Source organism: Triticum aestivum, chromosome 5D, assembly GCF_018294505.1.
Source record: "Triticum aestivum cultivar Chinese Spring chromosome 5D, IWGSC CS RefSeq v2.1, whole genome shotgun sequence".
Classification (NCBI taxonomy): Eukaryota; Viridiplantae; Streptophyta; class Magnoliopsida; order Poales; family Poaceae; genus Triticum; species Triticum aestivum.
The window spans coordinates 387,956,046-387,974,796 of NC_057808.1; the positions used below are offsets into that span (position 1 = coordinate 387,956,046).

Below are 18,751 nucleotides of genomic sequence, written 5' to 3' on the forward strand. Positions count from 1 at the left end.
GCCCCCCTGGCGGTAGGGTGAACCTACCGCCAGGGCCCCTGCATATTTCGTTACAGAAGGTTTGTACGGCAAAACCCAGCCACACCCTACCGCCAGGGGCTCTGGCGGTAGGGTTAGACAATCTACCGCCAGGGTGCGTGGCGGTAGGGTACTTATCCACGTCAGCACAGGCAAACGGCCGCCGTCCCCCTCCATCGCACCCTACCGCCAGAGGCCCTGGCGGTAGGCTGTCTAACCCTACCGCCAGGGCCTCTGTCGGTAGCAAAAGGGTCAAATCCCGAATTGTTTTCAAACCGGGGTCAGATACTGAATTTCTATCGAAAAAGGGTCAAAACACGAAATTTTGCCTCTAGCCGCACGATGTTACGTGACTCGACGCGTGAATGCGTGTTAACACAAGCATGACACTTAGATTTGTCCCACTTGACTTGTCTTCCTCGCCAAGAATCCATTCTTGTCAAACATGGTCCTTGCGTAACATGATATAGTCATGCTTGCGTAAAGAAATTGGATCCATATGTTTTTTTACTTTTTCAAAATAACATTTTAATACTCACAGGAGAGTCTAGAAGTACATAAGAGCATCTACAGCCGGACACGCCAAGCCCGTCTCAAACGTCTAGGCGGACGGCCCAGTCAGTGGCCGGTCACAAAAAAAACAACCTGACGGACGCCTCAAACATGCCTCAAACGCCCAGGCTGACCGGCACCCCTCATATCCAATACAAATGTACGTCGGATAGAGGGCCACCCGGACGCATCCAGGCGCGTCCGCCACTTCACTCCACTCCCCTTCACCACCCAAGCTTCCGTCAGGCAATCTGCGGCCTTCTCCGACATAGCGGGCAACAGATCCGAGGACGACCAGTACAGATCCGTCGACTAAGGTGTCGTCCGACACGGTTTGGAGGAGGCAAGGGCCGTCCGCATTGTACTCCGCCACCCCCCGGGAGGACAGCACCAGACCGACGGTGGGATCTGTCCGACGCGAGTCTATTGCGTCGGCGAATCCGGCGCTCGGGTTCTCTGGGGCTGGATCATCGCGGTCCTCCCGGGAGCCTTCCAATCTTCCTTTCCCCATCACCGGTCCGCCGGAATATGAGTCCTATCGGGACCGCTGTGCCCGCCGTGTGAAGGAAAGGATGAGGGCCACCGAGGACCAACTCGTTGCCGACATGGCGGCGGCGGAGGCAGCTGATGCGGCAGTGCACGCTGCCGCAGAGGAGGAAGCCATACACGCTCGAAGAAGCGACACCAGGGGAATACGCGCGCCCTCGCCCGGGAGCAGAATCGGGAGTCTGTGCCATGGCCGGACTGCCCCCCAAGGAGGAGGAGGATAGCGACGGGTCGGACAGCTACAGCGACGAGCAGATCCGTCTCGATCCATACTGCGTCTTCGACCGCTACTTCCGCGAGAAGAATGGCAAGGGCGCCGGGAAGGGCAAGGGAAGCCGTGAATGATCTTCTGCATAGCTAGTATATAGGTTAAACATGCCAATTTTTCGTAGTCTGATGACATGTCCTAATGTAGTAGCCAGACTATGTGTGCAATGCATCATTTACATAGTTGTATGAGTTTGTATGGATTTGAGGTGTGCTAATTAGATGTTCGGTTGTGAGAAAGAAAATTTGTGACGTGGCCGGTCAATGTCCACAGGGTGCATCCGCTGAGGGTTTGAGAAACCGGATTTGCAAAGTCGAGTTATAGATGCTTTCAGAGGGTCTTGTATTGTACATGCTGCATGAATCCTGCTCCCGCCCCTACTGCTTGACCTTGTGCATCTCTGACAATGAAGCCCCGCCCACCAGTTCCCCGTTCTTCAGACATGTACTTCCATCAACATAGTAATACATACAAGGATTTTCTCTTTGGTTCTTCTTATTTCTTTTACATCCCACCACACCCACAACATAGTAATACGTACAAGGATTTTCTCTTCTGGTAGAGCTAGTATGTATTTTACTGACCAAATCCTTCGGCCCCTTGTTGTTCAAGTAGCTCTAATCTAGTCTGCTCCAGTTGTAGTTCTCTCCACAGCGGCTTGACAAACTTACATTTGAAGAAAATGTGTGCCCCATGCTCGTCCTGCCGCGAACAGATTGGGAAGAATGTGTCCCCCGACGATCAATACTGAGCTTATGTGGGAGACTGTTGTGAGCAAGCCGCCATAGGAAGTGCTTCAGTTTCGGCGGACATTTGCTTGCCCATATATCACCCCATCTGAACTTCGTTGAGCCGCCGGGACCATCGGCAGTGCGACGACCGACCGTCGCCGAACACCGCCCAATCATAGCACTACTTACAAAATGAATGAGGCCGTCTGCGGCAAAATAAACAAAGACCACTTTACTACTACTCGGTACTCATACACAAAGAGGTGGACTTCGCTTTGGTCTCCATCCATCTTTCTCAGTAGCAGAGCAATGGCCACCCACGCTCTCGTCGCCGTCGCCGTCGCCGTGCTCCTCGCAGTCTGTGCTGCTCCGGGAGCGCTTGCGCAGACTGTGCAGGTATGGTCCTCGTGCTCGCCGGGGAACTACACCGCGGGGAGCGCCTACGGGGCCAGCGTCCGCGGCGTGCTCAGGGACGTGGTGGTCGCCGCCGGCCGCTCCCGCTACGGCTACGCCACCGTGGTCCGCAGCCGGCGGGAGGAGGAGGAAGGACCGGACGGGCTGGCCTTGTGCTACGCGGACGGGGGGCCGCCGGAGGTGTGCAGGCTGTGCCTGCGCATGGCAGCCGGGAACGTGACGCTGGCGTGCCCGCACGCTGCGTCCGCGGCCATATTGTACAACAACTGCCTGCTCCAGTACACGGACTCGGCGGCGGGCGAGAGGGAGCTCTCGCGGCCAGAGGCGGACACGGTGCAGAGGTTCTCCTTCTACAACAACAACATGAACAGCGCCGACGAGGCCGACAGGTACGGCGCCGCGCTCAATCGGCTCATGGACCGCCTCGCTCCCGCCGCCGCCGAGGCCGGAGCGAACGGCCAGCCGCGTCCCCTCGCCGCATTCGGGCAGACCAACATCACGGCCAACGAGAGCCTGTACGGGTTCGCGCAGTGCGTGGCAGTCCTCTCCCCTGACGACTGCCGCCTCTGCCTCCAGAGAATCGCCGCGTCGTTGCCCGTGTAAGTAGTATTATTATTTTGGTCAATCGCATGCGTTCATCTACGTCGTGGCTGCGTGCTGCCGGCCGGCGGCGTATGAGGACTGACACGACGGCCGGACATGGATGCATACTCTGTATTTGTAGGACGAAAGGAGGACGGGCCTACTCGCTGACATGCTACACGAGGTTCGAGGTGGTGCCCTTCTACATGCCGCCCAACACAACGAGGATCGTCGTGGCGCCGGCGCCGGCGGCGTCGTCCTCCTCGACGTCGTCGTCGCAACCTGCAGCGGATTCCTCCTCGTCCTCAAGAGGTGAGTTAAATGTGAACTAGATTCAGTAATCAACTGTTGGTGGGAAAGCGATGGACATGGTGATTGGTGAGTGAGTGAGGTCGTGGTCCTTTGACGTGTACGTATGGATCGAGGAACCAGCTAGCTGGTCCCATGAGAGAAATTCATTCACTGAATGAATCGAAACAGCTGCAGAACGTACAACCAACCCGTGTGAGCAGCTAGCTTGACTGGCGGTGGCGTGAACGTAGAATGGAGAATTACCCAAAAAAGAAACGTAGAATGGAGAAGCTTTGCATGAACCCATGAATACAACTTACACTAATTGCTCGTGCGTTGCGACGAGACATGCATACAGTAGAAACTAACAAACTCCATTTAAACAGTAGAAGCCCCGTCCTTTTCGGTTCGTTGTGCCTATTTCACTTTTCTTTTATTTCACCAATTTGTTAGAAACATATTCAGTGATGTGCTACTCTCTCTGTTTCGAACTGTAATGTAGGAGTATTAGATTTTCGTGAAGTCAGAATCTGTAAATTTTGACCAAACTTAGAGAAAATTTTATAAACATCGAGTACTAATCAATACCATTAAATTCATCATCAAATATATGTTCATTGAGAGTATATATTTAATATTGTAGTTATAAATAATTTTCTCCATAAACTTGGTCAAATATTATGAAGTTTGACTTTTAAGAATGCTAATGCACACTATATTATGGAATGGATGGAGGAGTATATTTATCATATGTAAATTATATCATACTTAGTTCGACTAAGAACCGTCGTAATTAACCATTAGTTTTCTTGTTGCAGCTTCTAAGCATAGCAAGTTGCGCACAATTGTGGCAGGTATCTCTTCAAAACCCTTTGATCCCCTTCTAATGAGTTTTTCTTTTCTTTGAGACACTCCTCTTCTAATGAGTGAAGTGCATCTTATGTCCTCGAATTATTTCAAAGGTGCTACATAGGCCCACGAACTATGAAAAGTGTCATTAATATCCTCGAAGGTCCCCAAAATGCAATAAGTGTCTACATGCATGACGCCTCTAAAATAGTTTAATGACCTACATGACACCTCAGAAATAAGAGGGCCTAAATGACACACATATTGCACTTCAAGGAGCTGGATGATGATTTTCATACTTCAAAGACTTGCGTGACATCTCTGAAATAGTTCAAGGACCTATGATGCACTTCACTCCCTTCTATTAATCGACATGTCGAACAACAACACGATATGCTCTCCTCTTCCCCCTAATTTCCAAAAATCTTATACTGGGCATTTCATCGTTATGAATTATGATCATTTTAATTTTTATGTAAGACGTGACATGAACCCTCTTTCATAGCTATTTTCCGCAACAGCTTATAAAATTAGTTTAGCAACCGAGCAAGTAGCTTATACCAAACTCCCTTCGTCGTACGTTATTAGGCATCCACTTATTTTGAGGTTTAACTTTGACCAGTAAACTATATATATGTTTTATGTCACAAAAATTATAACATTGGGAAGAAGTTTCAATTGAATACTTGTATGACATATAAGGGCATCTCCAACACGGACCCTCAAACCGAGCATACGTCCGGAGCGCGGTAGCTATCTAAAACGGGTTTGTATCAGTCCGTTCGGTGGTCTGGACATGTTTTTTCCCGCAAACGAGAGACAAACATGGTGGGCTCGGGCATCCGGACTGCTGCCACGCCCTGGCCCGCCCAAACCCCCTCTCTCACCCATGCGCGTTTCCCACCCGAAACGGCCAGCGCCGCTCTAGAGTGTCAGTACCACATTCATCCCGACCAGAGCAAACGCAACCTCTCACTAGCGCCGACGTTGAAGCGGCGCACCGGCCGAGAGAGTGCTGCCCGTGCTGCTTTCGTGTGCACGCAAACGCTCCACATTCAAACGACACCACGGACGTCCATCCGCCCTTCTGCCGCCCACATTAATGACACGCGGTTGCCGAGACAGCTACTTCGGCGCCACCTGTTCATGCCTCTGCTGCCCACCATTGCCACCTCGCCCACTATATAAACTGCAGCCTCGAACATAGTCGCGTTCATCTTCCTCCGTTCCCTTTCTCCTCTTCTGCACCACTCCCAACAGGGCCTCCTCGCGGTCCAAAGCTATCTAGGATGGACCGTCGCCGGAGCAGAAGAAGGAGATGGCCACCATTGCTGCCAGCTGGCAGGCCGGCAGGCAGTCGAAGGCCGACGGCGTTCCAATGGAGGAAGCGGCCGAGTACGAGCTGCAGCCACCCTCCTCGTGGGTGCCACCCATGCTGGTGCGTTGCACCATGACCATCGGCGTGGCCGATGCCCATTACATACATGGAAATGGTGCGGGAGGAGCAGTTTCGGGAAGCGTAGGCCAAAGCCGGCCACAACTACCAGCTCCTCCAGCAGACGAAGGACCAATTCAACGCCGGCAGAGAGATTGCGCCGGAGCAGGTGGAGATGCTCGAGTCCTACCGCTCCGCCCGCAACATCCGCCTCACCCGCTGGCGGTACTGTCTGTTGGGGAATGTAGCAGAAATTCAAAATTTTCTACGCATCACCAAGATCAATCTATGGAGTAATCTAGCAACGAGGGGAAGGGGAGTGCATCTACATACCATTGTAGATCGCGATGCGGAAGCGTTGCAAGAACGCGGATGAGGGAGTCGTACTCGTAGCGATTCAGATCGCGGTTGATTCCGATCTAAGCACCGAAGAACGGTGCCTCCGCGTTCAACACACGTGCAGCCCGGTGACGTCTCCCACGCCTTGATCCAGCAAGGAGAGAGGGAGAGGTTGGGGAAGACTCCATCCAGCAGCAGCACGACGGCGTGGTGGTGATGGAGGAGCGTGGCAATCCCGCAGGGCTTCGCCAAGCACCGCGGGAGAGGAGGAGAAGGGAGAGGGGTAGGGCTGCGCCGAAAGAGAGACGTTCTCATGTCTTAGGCAGCCCCAAACTTCAACTATATATAGGGGGGAGGGGCTGCGCCCCTCTAGGGTTTCCACTCCCAAGGGCTGGCGGCCAGCCCTAGATCCCATCTAGGGGGGGCGGCCAAGGGGAGGAGAAGGGGGGCGCCACTAGGGTGGGCCTTAAGGCCCATCCGGACCTAGGGTTTGCCCCCTCCCACTCTCCCATGCGCTTGGGCCTTGGTGGGGGGCGCACCAGCCCACCTGGGGCTGGTCCCCTCCCACACTTGGCCCACGCAGCCTTCTGGGGCTGGTGGCCCCACTTGGTGGACCCCCGGGACCCTCCCGGTGGTCCCGGTACATTACCGATATCACCCAAAACTTTTCCGGTGACCAAAACAGGACTTCCCATATATAAATCTTTACCTCCGGACCATTCCGGAACTCCTCGTGACGTCCGGGATCTCATCCGGGACTCCGAACAACATTCGGTAACCACGTACATACTTTCCCTATAACCCTAGCGTCATCGAACCTTAAGTGTGTAGACCCTACGGGTTCGGGAACCATGCAGACATGACCGAGACGTTCTCCAGTCAATAACCAATAGCGGGATCTGGATACCCATGTTGGCTCCCACATGTTCCACGATGATCTCATCGGATGAACCACGATGTCGGGGATTCAATCAATCCCGTATACAATTCCCTTTGTCTATCGGTATGTTACTTGCCCGAGATTCGATCGTCGGTATCCCGATACCTTGTTCAATCTCGTTACCGGCAAGTCTCTTTACTCGTTCCGTAACTCACATCATCCCGTGATCAACTCCTTGGTCACATTGTGCACATTATGATGATGTCCTACCGAGTGGGCCCAGAGATACCTCTCCGTTTACACGGAGTGACAAATCCCAGTCTCGATTCGTGCCAACCCAACAGACACTTTCGGAGATACCTGTAGTGCACCTTTATAGCCACCCAGTTACGTTGTGACGTTTGGTACACCCAAAGCATTCCTACGGTATCCGGGAGTTGCACAATCTCATGGTCTATGGAAATGATACTTGACATTAGAAAAGCTCTTAGCATACGAACTACACGATCTTGTGCTAGGCTTAGGATTGGGTCTTGTCCATCACATCATTCTCCTAATGATGTGATCCCGTTATCAACGACATCCAATGTCCATGGTCAGGAAACCGTAACCATCTATTGATCAACGGGCTAGTCAACTAGAGGCTTACTAGGGACATGGTGTTGTCTATGTATCCACACATGTATCTGAGTTTCCTATCAATACAATTCTAGCATGGATAATAAACGATTATCATGAACAAGGAAATATAATAATAACCAATTTATTATTGCCTCTAGGGCATATTTCCAACAGTCTCCCACTTGCACTAGAGTCAATAATCTAGTCCACATCACCATGTGATTAACACTCATAGGTCACATCACCATGTGACCAACATCCAAAGAGTTTACTAGAGTCAACAATCTAGTTCACATCACTATGTGATTAACACTCAATGAGTTCTGGTTTGATCATGTTATGCTTGTGAGAGAGGTTATTAGTCAACGGGTCTGAACCTTTCAGATCCGTGTGTGCTTTACGAATATCTATGTCATCTTGTGGATGCTACCACGCGCTACTTGGAGCCATTTCAAATAACGGTTCTACTATACGAATCCGGTTTACTACTCAGAGTCATCCGGATTAGTGTCAAAGTTCGCATCGACGTAACCCTTTACGACGAACTCCTTTTCACCTCCATAATCGAGAAAATTCCTTACTCAACTAGATACTAAGGATAAGTTCGACCGCTGTCATGTGATCCATTCCCGGATCACTATTGTACCCCTTGACCAACTCATGGCAAGGCACACTTCATGTGCGGTACACAACATAGCATACTGTAGAGCCTACGTCTAAAGCATAGGGGACGACCTTCGTCCTTTCTCTCTCTTCTGCTGTGGTCAGGTCTTGAGTCTTACTCAATACTCACACCTTGTAACACAGCCAAGAACTCCTTCTTTGCTGATCTATTTTGAACTCTTTCAAAATCATGTCAAGGTGTGCGTTCTTTGAAAGTATCATCGGGCGTCTTGATCTATCTCTATAGATCTTGATGCCCAATATGTAAGCAGCTTTATCCAGGTCTTCCTTTGAAAAACTCCTTTCAAACAACCCTTTATGCTTTCCAGAAATTTTACATCATTTCGGATCAACAATATGTCATTCACATATACTTATCAGAAATGTTGTAGCGCTCCCACTCACTTTATTGGAAATACGAGTTTCTCATAAACTTTGTATAAACCCAAAATCTTTGATCATCTCATCAAAGCGTACATTCCAACTCCGAGATGCTTACTCCAGTCCTTAGAAGGATCGCTGAAGCTAGCATACCTTTTAGCATCCTTAGGATGGATAAAACCTTTCTGATTGTATCACATACAACCTTTCCTTACGAAAACTGGTAAGGAAACTTGTTTTGACACCCATCTGCCAGATTTCATAAATGCAGCTAATGCTAACATGATTCCGACGGACTTAAGCATCGCTACGGATGAGAAAATCTCATCGTAGTCAACTCCTTGAACTTGTGGAAATACTCTTTGCCACAAGTCGAGCTTCATAGACGGTAACATTACCGTCCACGTCCGTCTTCTTCTCAAACATCCATTTATCTCGGATTTCATGGCTTCTAACCATTTGTCGGAATATGGGCCCACCATCGCTTCTCCATAGCTCATAGGTTCATCGTTGTCCAACAACATGACTTCCAAGACAGGATCACGTACTACTCTGAAGTATTACGCATCCTCGTCGTCCTACGAGGTTTGGTAGTGACTTGATCCGAAGTTTCATGATCACTATCCTAAGCTTCCACTTCAATTGGTGTAGGTGCCACAGGAACAACTTCATGTGCCCTGCTACACACTAGTTGAAGTGACGGTTCAATAACCTTATCAAGTCTCCACCATCCTCCACTCAATTCTTTCGAGAGAAACTTTTCCTCGAGAAAGGACCTGTCTCTAGAAGCAATTACTTTTGCTTCCAGATCTGAAATAGGAGGTATACCCAACTGTTTTGGGTATTCTATGAAGACGCATTTATCCGCTTTGGGTTCGAGCTTATCAGCCTGAAACTTTTTCACATAAGCATCGCAGCCCCAAACTTTTAAGAAACGACAACTTAGGTTTCTCTAAACGGTGTCGTCTCAACGGAATTGCGTGGTGCCCCTTTTAAAGTGAATGCGGTTGTCTCTAATGCCTAACCCATGAACGATAGTGGTAATTCGATAAGAGACATCATGGTATGCACCATATCCAATAGGGTGCAGTTATGATGTTCGGACACACCATCACACTATGGTGTTCCAGGCGGTATTAATTGTGAAACACTTTCCACAATGTCTTAATTGTGTGCCAAACTCGTAACTCAGATATTCATCTCTATGATCATATCATAGACATTTTATCCTTCATGTCACGACGATCTTCAACTTCACTCTGAAATTACTTGAACCTTTCAATAATTCAAACTTGTGTTTCATCAAGTAAATACACTCAGTATCTACTCAAATCATCTGTGAAGTAAGAACATAACGATATCCACTGCATGCCTCAGCACTCATTGGACTGCATACATCAAAATGTATTACTTCCAACAAGTTGCTCTCTTGTTCCATCTTACTGAAAACGAGGCTTTTCAGTCATCTTGCCCATGTGGTATAATTTGCATGTCTCAAGTGATTCAAAATCAAGTGAGTCCAAACGATCCATCTGCATGGAGTTTCTTCATGCACATATACCAATAGACATGGTTCGCATGTCTCAATCCTTTCAAAAATGAGTGAGTCCAAAGATCCATCTACATGGAGCTTCTTCATGCGTTTTATCCCAATATGACTCAAATAGCAGTGCCGCAAGTATGTGGTACTATCATTACTTTTGGCATGAACATGTGTATCACTACGATCGAGATTCATTTTAGGTGCAAGACCATTGAAAGTATTATTCAAATAAACAGAGTAACCATTATTCTCCTTAAATGAATAACCGTATTGCGATAAACATAATCCAATCATGCTCAACGCAAACACCAAATCTCAATGGTAGAGGGAGCATGCGATGCTTGATCACATCAACCTTGGAAACACTTCCAACACACATCGTCATCTCACCTTTAGCCAGTCTCCATTTATTCCGCAGCTTTTATTTCGAGTTACTAACACTTAGCAACCGAACTGGTATCTAATACCCTGGTGCTGCTAGGCGTACTAGTAAAGTACACATTCATATAATGTATATCCAATATACTTCTGTCGACCTTGCCTGCCTTCTCATCTACCAAGTATCTAGGGTAGTTCCGCTTCAGTGACCGTTCCCCTCATTACAGAAGCACTTAGTCTCGGGTTTGGGTTTCAACCTTGGGATTCTTCACTAGAGCAGCAACTGATTTGCCATTTCATGAAGTATCCCTTCTTGCCCTTGCCCTTCTAGAAGCTAGTGGTTTTACTAACCATCAATAATTGATGCTCCTTCTTGATTTCTACCTTCGCGGTGTCAAACATCGCGAGTTGCTCACGGATCATCATCTATCCTTGATATTTATAGTTCATCACGAAGCTCTAATAGCTTGGTGGCAGTGACTATGGAGAACCATCACTATCTCATCTGGAAGATTAACTCCCACTCGATTCAAGTGATTGTGGCACTCAGACAATCTGAGCACATGCTCAACGATTGAGCTTTTCTCCCTTAGTTTGCAGGCTTAAGAAACTTGTCAGAGGTCTCATACCTCTTGATGTGGGCACTGGTCTGAAATCCCAATTTCATTCTTCGGAACATCTCATATGTTCTGCGACGTTTCAAAAAAAATGTCTTTGGTGCCACAATTCTAAACCGTACGCACTGAACTATCACGTAGTCATCAAAACGTGTATGTCAGACGTTTCGCAACATCTACAGACGACGCTAAGGTTCAGCACACCGAGCGGTGCATTAAGGACATAAGCCTTCTGTGCAGCAATGAGGACAATCCTCAGTTTACGGACCCAGTCCGCATAATTGCTACTACCAACTTTCAACTAAATTTTCTCTAGGAACATATCTTAAACAGTAGAACTAAAGCGTATGACATAATTTGCAAAGACCTTTTGACTATGTTCATGATAATGAAGTTCATCTGATTATGAACTCCCACTCAGATAGACATCCCTCTAGTCATCTAAGTGATACATGATCCGAGTCAAACTAGGCCGTGTCCGATCATCACGTGAGACGGACTAGTCATCATCGGTGAACATCTCCATGTTGATCGTATCTACTATATGACTCATGTTCGACCTTTCGGTCTCTTGTGTTCCGAGGCCATGTCTGTACATGCTAGGCTCGTCAAGTCAACCTAAGTGTTTCGCATGTGTTCCGAGGCCATGTCTGTACATACTAGGCTCGTCAACACCCATTGTATTCGAACGTTAGAATCTATCACACCCGATCATCACGTGGTGCTTCAAAACAACGAACCTTCGCAACGGTGCACAGTTAGGGGAAACACGTCTCTTGAAATTTTAGTGAGGGATCATCTTACTTACTACCGTCGTTCTAAGCAAATAAGATGCATAACATTATAAACATCACATGCAATCAAATAGTGACATGATATGGCCAATATCATTTTGCTCCTTTGATCTCCATCTTCGGGGCACCATGATCATCTTTGTCACCGGCATGACACCATGATCTCCATCATCATGATCTCCATCATTGTGTCTTCATGAAGTTGTCACGCCAACGATTACTTCTACTTCTATGGCTAACGCGCTTAGCAATAAAGTAAAGTAATTTACATGGCGTTATTCAATGACACGCAGGTCATACAAAAAATAAGGACAACTCCTATGGCTCCTGCCGGTTGTCATACTCATCGACATGCAAGTCGTGATTCCTATTACAAGAATATGATCAATCTCATACATCACATATATCATTCATCACATCTTCTGGCCATATCACATCACATAGCACATGCTGCAAAAACAAGTTAGACGTTCTCTAATTGTTGTTGCAAGTTTTTACGTGGCTTGTATAGGTTTCTAGCAAGAACGTTTCTTACCTACGTAAAAGCCACAACGTGATATGCCAATTTCTATTTACCCTTCATAAGGACCCTTTTCATCGAATCCGTTCCGAATAAAGTGGGAGAGACAGACACCCGCTAGCCACCTTATGCAACTAGTGCATGTCAGTCGGTGGAACCTGTCTCACGTAAGCGTACGTGTAAGGTCGGTCCGGGCCGCTTCATCCCACAATGCCGCCGAAACAAGATAAGACTAGTAGCGGCAAGAAGAATTGACAACATCGACGCCCACAACTACTTTGTGTTCTACTCGTGCATAGAAACTACGCATAGACCTAGCTCATGATGCCACTGTTGGGGAATGTAGCAGAAATTCAAAATTTTCTACGCATCACCAAGATCAATCTACGGAGTAATCTAGCAACGAGGGGAAGGGGAGTTCATCTACATACCATTGTAGATCGCGATGCGGAAGCGTTGCAAGAACGCGGATGAGGGAGTCGTACTCGTAGCGATTCAGATCGCGGTTGATTCCGATCTAAGCACCGAAGAACGGTGCCTCCGCGTTCAACACACGTGCAGCCCGGTGACGTCTCCCACGCCTTGATCCAGCAAGGAGAGAGGGAGAGGTTGGGGAAGACTCCATCCAGCAGCAGCACGACGGCGTGGTGGTGATGGAGGAGCGTGGCAATCCTGCAGGGCTTCGCCAAGCACCGCGGGAGAGGAGGAGAAGGGAGAGGGGTAGGGCTGCGCCGAAAGAGAGACGTTCTCATGTCTTAGGCAGCCCCAAACTTCAACTATATATAGGGGGGAGGGGCTGCGCCCCCTCTAGGGTTTCCACCCCCAAGGGCTGGCGGCCAGCCCTAGATCCCATCTAGGGGGGGGCGGCCAAGGGGAGGAGAAGGGGGGGCGCCACTAGGGTGGGCCTTAAGACCCATCTGGACCTAGGGTTTGGCCCCTCCCACTCTCCCATGCGCTTGGGCCTTGGTGGGGGGCGCACCAGCCCACCTGGGGCTGGTCCCCTCCCACACTTGGCCCACGCAGCCTTCTGGGGCTGGTGGCCCCACTTGGTGGACCCCCGGGACCCTCCCGGTGGTCCCGGTACATTACCGATATCACCCGAAACTTTTCCGGTGACCAAAACAGGACTTCCCATATATAAATCTTTACCTCCGGACCATTCCGAAACTCCTCGTGACGTCCGGGATCTCATTCGGGACTCCAAACAACATTCGGTAACCACGTACATACTTTCCCTATAACCCCAGCGTCATCGAACCTTAAGTGTGTAGACCCTACGGGTTCGGGAACCATGCAGACATGACCGAGCCGTTCTCCAGTCAATAACCAACAGCGGGATCTGGATACCCATGTTGGCTCCCACATGTTCCACGATGATCTCATCGGATGAACCACGATGTCGGGGATTCAATCAATCCCGTATACAATTCCCTTTCGGTATGTTACTTGCCCGAGATTCGATCGTCGGTATCCCGATACCTTGTTCAATCTCGTTACTGGCAAGTCTCTTTACTCGTTCCGTAACTCACATCATCCCGTGATCAACTCCTTGGTCACATTGTGCACATTATGATGATGTCCTACCGAGTGGGCCCAGAGATACCTCTCCGTTTACACGGAGTGACAAATCCCAGTCTCGATTCGTGCCAACCCAACAGACACTTTCGGAGATACCTGTAGTGCACCTTTATAGCCACCCAGTTACGTTCTGACCTTTGGTACACCCAAAGCATTCCTACGGTATCCGGAAGTTGCACAATCTCATGGTCTAAGGAAATGATACTTGACATTAGAAAAGCTCTTAGCATACGAACTACACGATCTTGTGCTAGGCTTAGGATTGGGTCTTGTCCATCACATCATTCTCCTAATGATGTGATCCCGTTATCAACGACATCCAATGTCCATGGCCAGGAAACCGTAACCATCTATTGATCAACGGGCTAGTCAACTAGAGGCTTACTAGGGACATGGTGTTGTCTATGTATCCACACATGTATCTAAGTTTCCTATCAATACAATTCTAGCATGGATAATAAACGATTATCATGAACAAGGAAATATAATAATAACCAATTTATTATTGCCTCTAGGGCATATTTCCAACACTGTCGGCGTCAGGCGAAACTGAAAGCCGCCTATAAGGAGTTCAACGAGGCGGCAGGCAAGGTGTGGTGCAAGGACGCCGAGGACATCCTGGCTCTGCCGAGGCTGCGCCGCGCCACCAGGACCACGAAGCAGGCATGTTCGCGGGCACTACCAGCAGCGAGGAAGAGTAGGGCACACTAGGTCTCCACCGCTCGTGTCCCAAGAAGGCCACCGCTCCTCCCCTCCCGTTGAAGCCAAACTTGGCGGGCTGATAATTGTCGGCCTATTAGTTGCTCAAGCTGCGGTGGCGAAGGCTGCGGAGGCAGAGCTGGTGTAATATTCCTCTCAACCTGCATAAAAAAATGCTAGTTATATTATATATATTTAAATTTCATCAAAAAATATTGCAAACCCACAGCAACACGTGGGGTACCATAATTAATAATATGATGCATACATTTGATCACATCATATGTGCACTCATTTACATGTCAAAGAGTGAAAAAAACAGCCACATAAATATGGGAGAAGAAAACTGTGTATGAAGGACACATGCATGTAATTAATTTCTAAATTTATTGGGATGATGATGTGGTATAGCTGCATGTGCTCTAAAATAGTTAGTGGGGACTAGCTATTTCAAATATAGATATACTACTTTTAGAGTTTTCATCATAACATACAATTACTTTCAATACGTACTTTTGTGCCCCTTAAATTTATATATGACTGATCGTTCATTTAATTATAGAAAATGGAAGCGATGCTTCCCTAATATATAATTGCTGTCTTAATATTATGTGATGATTTATATCTTGTCAAAATAATTACTCACCCAAAAAATTAATTATACAATTTTTCTGTTCCAGTTTCAACCGTTGGAATCATTGTTTTGGTCACAACGTGCTTCATTATTGCTTTGAAGATTCACAGAAGTGGGAGATTTCCATTGCAATCATTGGTAAGAAAAGACTACAACAGCCGTAGGGACAAAATCAAGGAGATGTTGGGCAATTACGGCTCACTGGCTCCCAAGAGGTACACCTTCTCACACCTCAAGAAAATAACCAAATCTTTTAGTGAGAAGCTTGGGGAGGGTAGCTATGGCATGGTATACAAGGGCGCCCTACTGAATGGCCACCATGTCGCTGTCAAGTTCCTTCGTGACACGACCGGAAATGGAGAGGAATTTGTAAACGAGGTCATTAGCATTAGAAGGACATCTCATGTCAATATTGTCACTCTGCTTGGTTTCTGTTTGGAGGGTTCAAAGAGAGTTCTCGTCTATGATTATATGCCAAACGGCTCACTAGAGAGGTTCATCTACGCCGAGAATTCCAAAGAAACTCTTGAATGGGACAAACTATACGAGATTGCAATGGGCATAGCGAGAGGATTGGAATATCTTCACCGAGGATGCAACACACGAATCATACACTTTGACATAAAGCCCCAAAACATCCTCCTAGACCAGGACTTCGTTCCAAAGATCGCTGATTTTGGCCTGGCGAAATTGTGCAACCCCAAGGAGAGCTACCTATTGTCGATGGACGGCATGCGGGGCACAGTTGGTTTCATTGCACCTGAGGTCTTCTCGAGGTGGTTTGGAATTGTGTCCACAAAGTCGGACGTGTACAGCTTTGGTATGGTGCTCCTAGAGATGGTCGGAGGAAGGAAGAACTTTCGAGAAAGTGTGGAGAGAGAAAGTGAGGTGTACTTCCCGGATTGGGTTCACAGTCACCTAACCCAATTTGAGAGCTTGCAATCATTTGACTTGTGGCCAGATGAACATGAAGAGATTGCAAAGAAGATGGCCACCATCGGGCTCTGGTGCATACAAATATCGCCAGCATCTCGCCCGACCATAAGCAAGGTTTTAGAAATGTTTGAACGAAATATTGACCAACTTGAGATACCGCCAAAGCAGTTCATGTACTCACCTATACAGTGAGTCTTGGTCATCCTCCTTTTTTTTTGTTTAATTATTGCACTGGCAAACTAATTGTGGTTCCCACCAGTTTTTAACTCATTTTTTTATTCCACTTGCATAGGGATGACTCAAATGATGAACAGAACGAGAGCCCAGTTTGAAGTTTCTATGGACATTGACAGCACTACCTGGCTAGTAGCTAGGCAAGTTCCTAGGTTTGGAGGAAGTACCTCAGGCATGGCGAGGTGCCATGGATATTTATTTCCGAAGTCTCAAGAAAGATCCGCTTTACATGTTTTAGATGCAAAAAATGTAAGTAACTAATTAAGACAGATCCTTTGTTGCGTGGCCATAGCCGATCAACCTTCTGCATGTACAGAAAAAATGATTATTCATTCAACTACAATTAAGCACGTGCACGTTCACACCATATATACATCTTAGCAGCTATTGGTGTTCGAAATAGGATGGCATAAAATATTTCCTCCATCACATAATATACAATAGGGATAATTGGTTTTATGTCCCTAGTTGGGTCATTCGGCAGGTTTACCCCTAGTTTCCGAAAACACGCGTTCCCGCCCAAACCACTTTGCTCGTCCTATGTTTTTGCCCTTTAACCGTTTAACCATCACTTTGAAAACTTTATAACAAATTTATACTAACTCAGAAAAATGTGAATAAGATATCAAAATGTCTAGAAAACCATCACCTATACGTGCATGTCATTTGCATTCATGAAACAAGTGTTGGAAAGTCCCCATCTAAATTTGAGCTCATATGATTTCAGCATGAACAGTAAAATCTAAAAAACTAAAAAAATCAATAATTTTTTTTTTGTGGCAAACATTGACAAATATTTTGGGTGCATGCGAAGTTTCATCAGGGAATGACATTCGTGAAAGTCGTGGCTAAAAAACAAAATTAGCACTCCAAAATGCTTTTGTTTTGGAGCATTGATTTTTTTTGTGCCACGACTTCCACGAATGTATTCCCTTATGAATCTAGGCAAGCGCTAAAAACATTGGTCAATGTTTGACACCAAAAGAATTTAGATTTTTTGTAAATCCGATTTTACTGTTCATGCTGAGATCATATGAGCCCAAACTAGGTTGGGAACTTTCCAACACTTTTGTCATGACTGGACATATAGGTGATGTTTTTCTGAACATTTTGATATCTTATTCGTATTTTTTTGAGTTAGTACAAATTTGTTATGAATTATTCAAAATGATGGTCATAGGCGTCGCTCCCTCTGTGCCGGCCACAGGCGTCGCTGCTAGCAAGGAGCAGCAGCAGGGCCGGCAAGGCAAGAAGCACGAACTAATAGATTCGTAAGCTTCCTCAGAACCAATCTTAAGAATAATAATAGCCTTGCTCCCACTAGAGCGAAGGCGCAATCTCATGAAAACTAAGGTTCCCATCAAGAACAAATCTGAACTTTTTGAAAGCAGACTGGTGTCACCCAATAACCCTATGGGCCACCGGGGATAAGTGAGAATCAAAACTTTTTGAAGGGAACTTAACAATATTATTGATGAGCACAGTAGGACTAAATTGACGAATGGAGTCAGCACCCTTAACATTAGGAACTAGAGAAATTACGGCATAGTTCAGCCAAAAAATATCTACCGTCCCGAGGCAAAAACCTTGGATGATAGCGTAAACAAGGAATTTCATAACAGGCCAGAACTTTTTGAAGAACGACATAGAGAAGCCATCCCGGCCAGGAGTAGAGTTAGACTTTGATGTCGCTACCACTTCATCAGTCTCAACCTCAGATAAGGGCGTCAAAAGTTCCAGGTTTTCAGCATAGGAAATGTGAGCATCAGTAGGCCAGAGTTGAGGAGAAATAGACATGGCAGAGAGAGGACTAGCAGACAGAAGAGACAAGAAGGAGAGAACATTGTCCAAGATGATGGCGGGATCAGCCACAACTTTTCCATTGATAACTAAGCGCAAAATAGAGCAACGACGACGCCTTGCATTAGCAATAGCAAAGAAGTAAGCAGTGATAGCATCACCCTTAAGAATCCAGGATAGACGTCCTCACCATTACCAGTAAATTTCTTCCTGGCGATGGATGTCCAAAAGTGCGATTTCTAAGGCGTACATTTGAGCCCAGAAAGGGAGAGACCCACAAAACAACAACGGAATCAAGATTCTTGATTCGATCAAAAAGACTAACTTTGTCTCGACGAGACTCGACCGTCAGATTGGCACCCCAACCCTTGAGGAATTTGTGAAGATTGTGAGAACATAAATGCCAATCATCCATGGGTCCAAAAGAACGATGATTAGAGAAGAGAAG

At 47.2% G+C, this 18,751-nt stretch overlaps 1 protein-coding gene across 2 annotated transcripts; it reads left to right on the forward strand.

Annotated features, from left to right (window-relative positions):
- The first annotated feature begins 2,319 nt into the window (after positions 1-2,319).
- On the forward strand, positions 2,320-16,865 carry LOC123122016 (LEAF RUST 10 DISEASE-RESISTANCE LOCUS RECEPTOR-LIKE PROTEIN KINASE-like 2.4). 2 transcript variants are annotated; one of them, XM_044542136.1, is made up of 5 exons: positions 2,321-3,128; positions 3,254-3,423; positions 4,221-4,256; positions 15,380-16,457; positions 16,562-16,865. In XM_044542136.1, exons 1-5 carry the CDS (start codon positions 2,425-2,427, stop codon positions 16,599-16,601), a joined length of 2,028 nt encoding a protein of 675 aa, XP_044398071.1. In that variant the 5' UTR covers positions 2,321-2,424; the 3' UTR covers positions 16,602-16,865. The 2 variants fall into 2 exon arrangements, with proteins under 2 accessions (XP_044398072.1, XP_044398071.1); XM_044542137.1 differs by lacking the exon at positions 16,562-16,865 and having other exon boundaries at positions 2,320-3,128; positions 15,380-16,461.
- Positions 16,866-18,751: the final 1,886 nt, after the last annotated feature.